Source organism: Oncorhynchus kisutch, linkage group LG8, assembly GCF_002021735.2.
Source record: "Oncorhynchus kisutch isolate 150728-3 linkage group LG8, Okis_V2, whole genome shotgun sequence".
Lineage (NCBI taxonomy): Eukaryota > Metazoa > Chordata > Actinopteri > Salmoniformes > Salmonidae > Oncorhynchus > Oncorhynchus kisutch.
The window spans coordinates 55196627-55206916 of record NC_034181.2 but is presented as its reverse complement, the minus strand read 5'-3'; the positions used below and the strand labels follow the sequence as shown (position 1 = coordinate 55206916).

General features: G+C 43.4%; 1 protein-coding gene across 11 annotated transcripts in view; it reads left to right on the top strand.

Annotated features, from left to right (window-relative positions):
- Positions 1-10290, top strand: part of nav2a (neuron navigator 2a) — a 130665-nt gene that overhangs the window by 40665 nt on the left and 79710 nt on the right. For all 11 annotated transcript variants that reach the window (XM_031830611.1, XM_031830610.1, XM_031830606.1 and 8 more), the window contains exon 3: positions 605-657. In XM_031830611.1, the coding sequence (XP_031686471.1) occupies positions 605-657 (53 nt within the window). The remainder of the gene's footprint in view (positions 1-604; positions 658-10290) is intronic.

Here is a 10290-nt window from a genome sequence, read left to right as displayed (position 1 = left end):
ATCTTCGCTAAGGAGAAATGGTCACTAACCTTGACGTGAACATATTTTGTTGCACACGATTTGAGAAAAATACGTTTTTTTGTGCTTATGGGAAAATTTCTGGGATCGTTTATTTCAGCTGATGAAACATGGGACCAACAGTAGGTGGTAGTCAGGTTCCTGTGGCGGAGATCCACAGTGGGCCCCACCAGGCTGTAGTGTTGGCACAGTTGTCAGCTGTGTGAGAGAGAGAGGACAACCTTGTCTCAGCTGCTGTGGGCTGGGCCTCTAAGGGAGGGGGGAGCCACACACACCCCTTCTCCCAGCCAACTTTGCCTGGCCCCTAGCGGCCCCACACACATTTGCTATAACTAGATTGGGTTTCATCTCTCAGAAGAAAGAGGGGGCAGTGACCCTCTCCACCCAGTCACAGGCCTGCTCTCCTCACTTACTCTCTCTGGCACTGAGTAGGAACATGCTGGAGAAGAACCAGGGATATCACTAAGAACACCTTTTTTCTCTCTCTCTCTCGCTCTCTCTCTCTGTCCCTCTCACTCTCACCCTGTGTCCCTCTCTCTCTGTGTCACCCTCTGTCTCCGTCTCCGTCTCTATCTCGTGTCTTTAGCCAATGAGAAGATTGAAGACATCAATGGCTGCCCTAAGAGTCGTTCTCAGATGGTGAGTGACCCTCCTAGGGTTTGTGTGTTTGGCAGCATAACGTTATAATCCTTGTGGTGGTGTGTGTGTGTGTGTTTGCTTGTATGTATGGGTGAGTGTGTGAAGTAAAAGTTGCTTTTGATGTCTTGGCTCACCACAGTAGAGTGTTTGTGTGTTTGCTCATACGTGCGTGTGGACTTGAGCGTGTACATGCTTGAGCGTATGTGCAGGGCCTTATTTAAGCAGGACATTTCGAATTTAGCTCTGTCTCAGAAGACATTTGTCCAATTTAACGGGTATGGATATTACTCTTGTTATTTTTACATATGTGGCTTTGCGGTCAGTCTTTGTAAAACATCTGGCCTATAGACAGGCCATTGGCTCTCACTTTAAAGGTCCAGGGGCTGAGGTTTGGTGTCTGGAAGAGAACCAAGTTTGCTTCATCGCATTGCTACTAGAAATAAAAACGATATTTATGTTATCTAGGGGACAAAATCCAGACAGAGGATTCAAGTTGCATTGACAATGAAAGCGTTAGCAGGGATGGCGATGTTGTAATGGCTGTGGCTACTATATAAGGATTCCCTTTCGGAGAGGGCTTTGGCAAGCATACTCTTTTCCCAGGCTAAGGCTTAGTTCTACTGTATATTCATTTCTGTGTTTATTGTGGTTTGTTGTGGCAGTTTAACATTTACAACCCATGAAAGTGAAAGGGGTACACCTAGTCAGTTGTCCAACTGAATGTATTCAACTGAAATGTATTTTGGTCATTTAACCCAACCCCTCTGAATCAGCGATTGCCTTAATCGACATCCATTTCTTTGGCACCCGGGGAACAGTGGGTTAACAAGGGCAGAACAACATCTTTTTACCCTGTCAACTCGGGGACTCGATCCAGCAACCTTCCGGTTACTGAGTGTGAGAGAGAGAAAGTGTGTCTCTATCCATGTTAAAGATGCGTGCTTTAATAGGGGTAGGTATTTGAAAGAATGCCTCATTTTGTTAGGGCTGACCACAATTAGTCAACTGGTCGGTTGTATGGTCGATAGGCTGTTGGTCGACCAAGATTTCTTTAGTCGAGCAGTAGCAACTATATATACAGTGCCTTCAGAAAGTATTCAGGCCTCATTACTTTTTCCACATTTTGTTACGTTACAGCCTTATTCTAAAATTGATTACATAAAAAATAAAAAATCCTTAGCAATCGACACACAATACCCCATAATGCCAAAGTGACTTCAAGTCCGGACTTGAACCTGATCGAACATCTCGGGAGAGACCTGTAAATTGCATCCATCCAACCTGACAGAGCTGGAGAGGATCTGCAGAATAATGGGAGAAACTCCCCAAATACAGGTATGCCAAGCTTGTAGCATCATACCCAAGAAGACTCGATGCTGTAATCACTTTCAACAAAGTACTGAGTAAAGGGTCTGAATACTCATGTCAATTTGATATTTAAGTCATTTGTTTTTAATACATTTGCAAACATTTCTAAAAAACAGATTTAGCTTTGTCGTTATGGGGTATTGTGTGTAGATTGATGAGGAAAAATCTATTTTTTAAATAAGGCTGTAACGTAACAAAATGTGGAAAAAGTTCTGTATACCTACCAAATGCACTGTATAAATGTGCCCATTTGGGAATCTGATAGTATTTCTGATTGGCTTAACGCACCCCCACTAATGAGCTGTGGAGCTTCTCAAAGTAATGTTTTCTTCACCTCAAACGGCAAGCAAACAAAGTCTGTTTTTACATCCGTTGAGAATGACAATAGTTCCAGTGGAAACGTCATAAAATAGCCCTACCTGATTTACTTCTAATCAGTGCTTGACTTGGACTGAAATAGGTTCCGGTCCTCATTTTGGGTGCTGGTACTGTTTATATTTAGGTGCAGGAGCTACACAATACTTTTGAGCTAATATTCTTTAAGTGGAACAGGAGCTCAAGCAGTAGAAAATTTGAGGTGCCAGTACTCAGCTCCGGTGAGTTCTTGCCCAAGTCAAGCACTGCTTCTTATCCCTTGCGCAAATTGCCAACAGCTGTGTCTGTCTCAAACACCAATCTGAGGACCCAGAATATTTTATACAATGTTGCAGCGCAAGCTTCTGCTGAACCAAATTTAATCGTTGATACAATGTTCTCAGTTCGTGGCTACTCATGGCCTGTCTGCAAATGTGATTTATAGGATACGTTTTTTAAATCAGGATGTTTTCTACCTACAGGCTGCACAGTTTTTAATTGTTGTCTTTATGTATGCTATTTTTACATAGTTGGCAATGGAAATAGAAGTAACTTTTTTAGGTTTGTATCATTTTCATTTAGATTTGGATAAAATGTTGATTAACCACATGACAATGATTTTGAGATATGAAGACGTTATTATAAATTAAATTAAACTGTTCCACGAAAATGTGCATATAAAAACCATAACTGCCCCGCAGATCAGTAGAAAAGGTAAGATAAATTGGCATTCCACATGAGAAAGGTTGCCGACTCCTCGTGTAGCCTGTTACCGGCAGCTTTAGGAGAGTAATGGCAGTATCTGTAAAAGCCAGCAGGAGTAGGAGATCGGTTGGTTCAGGTTAAAGTTTTTTTCTTCTGGTTATCTAGATCTCTGGCTCCCTCTTGAGTCATTTGTGTGTTATTTCATCAAACAGTAAGCTTAAAGCATGAAAAAAGCGCAATGCATATAGTTTATTTGATAAAAACACATAGGGTGTGTCTATATATGGAAAAATGACCTTTAAAAATGAAGACCAATCGATTGGTTGAAGAACGTCTTTCGGTCTACCAAGATTTTTTTTGCCGGGGACAGCACAAAATTGAGAGTACTCACATCTTAGCGAGAACCGAGCAGAAGGCAGAAGTTGCTATCTGTTGTTCCAATTACTGGTTGTTCTGATACAAATCTGATCACATTTTCACTGCACTTGACACACTCCAAACAATAAACACATCTTAGCGCTAGACATTTTGTCAGTGCTTATACATTTTCCTGCTAAATCATTTTACATTTGTACATTTCATATTCAGTCATACTGGTTGTGATTTCTGTGTTTTTTGTGTTTTTTTTACTGCAATGGGAAAATAGCCGGTATCACTCCTCTGAATGTGGAGGGTCGTAAATTGGCCAGTGTGCCAGTTGAAGGCAGATTTGGGCTGCTAGCCAGACCCCCCCCAACCAAAGCACACACACACACACACAGAGGAATCAGTCAGCCGGTCCTCTCAAGTGTTCCGTCTCTCTGTCTCTCCACTATCAATTAGCCGGGTCCCAGTAGAGGTTGATTATGCCCTCCAGTCACCAGTAATTGAGACGTTCCAGGCTGCCTCTTGTCTCTGTAGTCCCTCTCTGGTCTCTGTTCCTCTCGGTGTCTTTGTTCTGTACAGTGATTAGACCCTTCTCTAAAACCTCTCTTAGCTTACCTCTGACTCCCACTGTTAGCATTGTACAGTGAGAGGTGGACAAGGCGGTGGGCTGACCCTGTGTGTTTAAGTGTGTGTGTGTTTTTGTGTGTGTGTTTCTCTGTTTGGCCTGAGCTGAGAGATATTTGATGGGGGTGCATGTATTTGTGTGTCACAACTGTGTGTTGTGTGTTGTGGCAGCTTGCGTGTGTGAGCTCTTCAGCTGAAGCACTCGAGCAATGCTGGAGGCTGGCGTAAACTGTCATTGTGCACATGTCTGCTGCTTTGTGCATTTTAATTCAGAGTGAAAACACACACACACTTTCCCTGTTATCCGGCCACTCAACACCCAGGACCTACTGAGAGCTCCATTAACGACACTTGACTTGATTGCTGTGGTAAAGCTGCATTCAAAACACTGAAAAGCTGCTGGCAATTAACAACTCTACACTTAACCTCTTGTTTTAAACCAGCAAACATGTAAACAAGCTTAGGACATATAATGGAGTGATATAGTGCCTTTTTTGTCACCATCTTGCTAACTTTCATGTTCATTCTTGTAGCATCTCTCTGTGTTTCAGATGAGTGGGGAATAGGATTGCACATTTTGAGGAATATTCAGAGGTGGAAACTTTCCGTGGGAATTAACATAAATTTATGGGAATTAATGGGAATATTATTAATATTAATACTATTTAAATGTAGATGTTTTTTTTGCATTGGATATAGTTACCATATCATATGGAGACAGAAACATAAACCTTTTACCTTATCATAAGTAGACATAATTGCAAATGATTAAATCCTTTCAATAGAACAAAAAAACATTTCGTTACGAATTGAACTTTAATTAAGTGAGTTGACTCTTCACATGGGATGATTTCACTGAACAACAAAGAAAGGGAATATTGAATGATCCCCAATGATCCATCGCATCTCCCAAAAACGTTTTCAACAAACATCTGTAAAATGATAGACTAGAAACTAAAGCTTTGGTTGTCTTCCTCTCAGGCTTCCATGTCTTCTCCCTGGACCTCCTTAATGTCCACCTCTTGAACATCAGACTGAGGCCTCATCTTCACTGTCACTTTCCAACCTTGTTGAAGATGGCTCGTTGTCAGGCTCAAAAAGACTCAAATTTGCCCGGATGGCCACCGATTTTTCAACCCTTGTATTGGTCAGCCTGTTGCGTGCTTTGGTGCGTGTGTGTGTTCCCAAACAAGGACCAGTTGCACTCTGAGGCGGCTGATGTTGGTGGGATTTGCAGGATGATGGAGGAAGCAGGGGAAAGAGCCTCAGATCCACAATGTCCCTTCCACCAGGTGGCTGATGAGATATGTTGGCACGACTGCCATATTGCATCTCCATCCCAAAGCCGTTGCTTGGAAGTGCCAAGAACCTTGCCCTCATCCAGGCCAAGGTGGCAAGACACGGTAGTGATGACACCATAGGCCTTGTTGATCTCTGCACCAGACAGGATGCTCTTGCCAGCATACTTGGGGTCCAACGTGTACGCTGTAGTGCGTACGGGCTTCAGGCAGAAGTCTTCACGCTTTATGTATTTCAGAACTGCAGTTTTCTCTGCTTGGAGCAACAGTGAAGTGGGCAGGGTGTTAAGGATTTCTTCTCTTACATCTGCAAGCAGAGTCTGAACGTCAGGTGGGATGGCATTGTCTCCTTCAATCCGTGCAATGGCTACTGTTATAGGTTTCAGGAGTTTCGGTCTGCTTACCACTCTCTCCCAAAATATATAATCCAGGAGGATCCTCTTGATGGGGCTGTGATATGGCAATTTCTTGGAGAGACTCCTTCCCCTCCAGGAGACTGTCAAACATGATGACAACCCCACCCCCAACGGGTGTTGCTGGGCAGCTTCAATGTGGTGCTCTTATTCTTCTCACTTTGCTTGGTGAGGTAGATTGCTGCTATACCTTGATGGCCCTTCACATACCTAACCATTTCCTTGGCTCTCTTGTAGAGCGTATCCATTGTTTTCAGTGCCATGATGTCCTTGAGGAGCAAATTCAATGCATGAGCAGGACAGCCAATGGGTGTGATGTGAGGGTAGAACTCCTCCACTTCAGACCAAGCAGCCTTCATGTTCGCAGCATTGTTTCGGTCACCAGTGCAAATCCCTTCTGTGGGCCAAGGTCACTGAAGACTGCCTACAGCTTATCTGCAATGTAGAGACCGGTGTGTCTGTTGTCCCCTGTGTCTGTGTTTGTAGTATAATGGTTGAGGGGTGGAGATGATGTAGTTAATTATTCCTTGCCCACAAACATTCGATCCACCCATCAGAGATGATTGCAATACAGTCTGCTTTCTCTATGATTTGCTTGACCTTCGCTTGAACTCTGCATCTAGCAAAGGAGTAGATAAAGCATGTCTGGTTGGAGGGGTGTATGCTGGCTGAAGAACATTCAGAAATCTCTCCCAATACACATTGCCTGTGAATATCAGAGGTAAACCAGTTGTATACACAGCTTGAGCAACATATTCATCAGCATTTCTCTGACTACGTTCCTCCATTGAGTCAAAAAATTCTGATTCCAGGAGGACCATGAGCTGTTGCTATCGATAAGGTGTCCGATTCACCATTTTCACCTTGAATAGAAGTAGAGGGTCTTTTGTCAGAGGTTGCTTGTTGTGAGCGCTGGGGGAACTTTATGCACTTGGCCAGATGATTATCCATCTTTGTTGCATTCTTCACAGATGATTTGGCACAGTATTTGCCCATGTACACAGCTTTTCCTTCTACATTAGCTGCAGTGAAATGTCTCCACACATCAGATAGTGCCCGTGGCATTTTCCTGTTAAAAAGTTGTAAAAAAATCCCAAAGACAATTCCATGTAGATAAATAGTTAAGCAGTTAGATTAAACAACTCCTTTGTAAGATAAATGTTTAAAATGAAACATGTATGGAAACATGTCAAGACTGACGCCGGAGATGAGAAGCAGGTATGGGGAGTCAATATTTAATAATGAACAGACATGAAACAAGACAGGAATAACATCAGCACACGGGTATACAAGGACATATGACAGGCAATGCTGAAGCGGGGAACAGAGCGGGGGAACAGACAGATATAGGAGGTTAATAACAGAGGTGAGTGAGTCCAATTGTGTCCAATAAGCGGGAGCAGGCATAACAGAAACAGGTGAGTTAACACTCCTCAGTTAATAGGCTCAAGCAAGCTAAAACCCACATGGTAGCAAAAACTAACTAGCAGAAATTGTTAACAAGTTAGAAATGATTTAAACACACTTTGCTGTCGGCTACTATTTACTAGTTAACAAAAAAATCATGTATGTCATATCAAAAATATTCACCCCACCCAGTATTGTAATCAAAACATACCAGAAAGCATGTAGTCCTTGGCTCAGACAGTGTAGTAGTGTGGGCTCAATAGCATCTCATTAGTGTGCAAGATCTTGAGAATCAGCTGTACATGTGATGGAAGAATGCACTGTGCATGCAGAAGGTTGCAATTCCATTAAATTGGGGATAGTTTAACAAAAATATGCCACAAGACCTAGAATTGCCTTATGTGTATCCCACAAAAAAAGGTTCTCTGTTATAAGCTAACTTTTTTGATGAATTTAAGCTAAATTCCCCAAATTCCCTGGCTTAACTTCCGACCCTATGCAACCCTAGTGGGGAATAGTTGTTTTTACAACTGTCAGATCCTACAACGGTGCCCCTCACACAAAACACACACACACAAACACACACACACACACATTTTATTGCTAGTCCCTCCCAGTCTCATACCCTTGCCACCCAGGAAGTAACCATAGCTTTCTGAGTGACATGCTCTCATCGGGGTAGTGTTGACACAGAGGTGCTAAAACCACACAGGACGCTCCCTCTACTGCACCCCCTCACATACCCCTGAATTGCTTTAGGTCTGTCAGAGGCCTACTTCTACTGTGGAGGGACACATTAGTGTCACACTCAAAGTCACACACACTGCTCTGTTGTTCGGATAGATTTATTGGTGTGCATTGTTTAATTGCAGTGTGTGTCGTGTTTCTGGCTCACAATATTTTATTTCCAACTTCCTGTTTCGCCCTCAGTTTGGTTCTAGTTCGGAGAGATCTGTTTCTCTCTCCTCTACCGGGAACAGACATTATTACTAGCTCCATACAGGTGGAAACCAGTTTAAACCCGTCTTCCCAGTAAGCCTCTCTGAATGGGGATGATGAAAACAAGGCCTTAGGAGGCTTCATAAGCCCTCAGAGAATGTCAAATGGAGTTTCCTCCTTTACATCAAGGCATTGTCCGTTCTAAACTTCAATCCGTGTTTCACCTTCAGGTGCCACTCGAAGCCACGACAGCTGTAAGTCTGCCAAAACAAGTGCATGCTGTTTTATACAGCGTCAGGTTATCATGACTGACATTCCTTCCGTGTCTCCAACGGTTCAGTAATAAGGCCATGGTCGTTCATAGATTTATGTGACTAATATATTTACATATTACATGACCATAAAGATTGTATTGATTGGTAATGTGAGTCGCCACAGGTGAGTACGGGAAGCAGGATAACACTAGCAGGATATGGTCTGAAGTTAAAGTGTAATCGGGTGTGTGACAGCTAGGGGAATAACTGCGTCAGGCCACATGTGTGTGTGTGTGACACCCACCTGTATCAGCTGGTCAAACTCCATGTGATCAAATGCAAGTGCAGCACAATCACAGGTGCCGTGACCGCACAGTGTTGCTAGGCAACCCCGCATGGAGGAGTGTCAGCCGTGTGACCACAAGGTATAGGCTGGGGCCACTGTTTGGGTCAGCACTGCTCTGGGCCTCCCTCTCTCCTCCTCATCTGCGGGTAGAGGATTGGATCTCATTTCTTGTCGCTCCGTGTCCTCTGCTGCATCTAGACTGCAACCCAGTCGATTGTTTCACTGTAAAGTACTGTAGTATTGGTGTTATTCTTCTTTGCTGTTGTTGTGTGCATTGAGTTACGTGCCACTTGGGTTCCAGTACTACCACCTTTTCAAAGAAGGTAGATGTGTAACACGATGAAACTGTTTAGTTGAATTAAATGGGAGGGGGGGTACAGTATGTTAAAGTTGTATTAAAGTTGTGCTGGCCGACTACAGGGCTGTTGACTCTCCAAAACCATAATGTACGGGTATTGTAAAGAGAGAGCGGTATTTACGGGGTTAGTGTTACCTTGGTTCGGAGGTCGAAGTTTCACTGAGATTACTGTCTGAGAGAGTGAAAGGTGGGAGCGCAGAAACACGCACGCCGACTCAGTTATGTCACAAGACAGGACTCCTTAAGACATAAACAAAGCTTCCGGTGAGGGGGCGTACACACACACACACACACACACACACACACACACAAACAATAGATTCTCTGCGATGTAAAAAAGTGTTTGTCTAAAGGGCAGTTGCAGGGCCGGCCCTACTGTGCTGCTAGCTGGCTGAGACCCAGCATGTGATGACAGCCTTAGAGAGAGAGGTGTGTGTGTGTCTGAAAGAGAGCCACAGTACAGTAGAATAGTGTTTAGTGTGATACTGTATTTGCTGGGATCGTGCCTTCAACACAGGCTCTGAGAACTTGCTAGGTAAGAGGGAACTCTATGGAAATATTGCAGTAGAATTGTATCTCGGTATTGGAAGATGGATTTTACTATTACCACGGTTGTTCTTTTGTAATAATAATGGTCAATTTAAGGCCGTGCAATTTCGCATTGCTGATTTAATTACCTAATTATTGTCGCTGTCTAGGTGGCCATATAACTGAATGATCCAGTTTTTAAAAAAATTATTGGGGTTGCAAGTTATTCAGTTGCAGTGTAGTTTGAGTACTACTTGTGTCCCGTGTTCAATCTTCCTGCAGGGTTAGACTATCTGTTGCCGTGACACGTCTCATGTCCAGTGTGTGTTCTTAGTGCATAGGGTGGAGAGGGAGAGGCTTATATACTCCCATCACGGTTACGTGTGTTGTCCCCATGACGTCGAAGCTCGGCACAACACCTATTGACTCAGTGGCGTTATTACATTCTAATGAATAACCAGACTGCATTCACTCAAGGTTTATTAATCATGCACATTGTTGATGAGAAGAGCACTGTCTGATCAGAATTAGCGGGAGGTAAAAAAGAGTGGAGATACCGGAAGAGATGATAGGAGAGGATGAGGGGAATACGAGAGAACTAGAAAAGGAGAGGATGAGGAGAAGATAGGCAGTTGTGTTTGAAGTAGAGATCTCATTGTCAGAGCACCTGTGT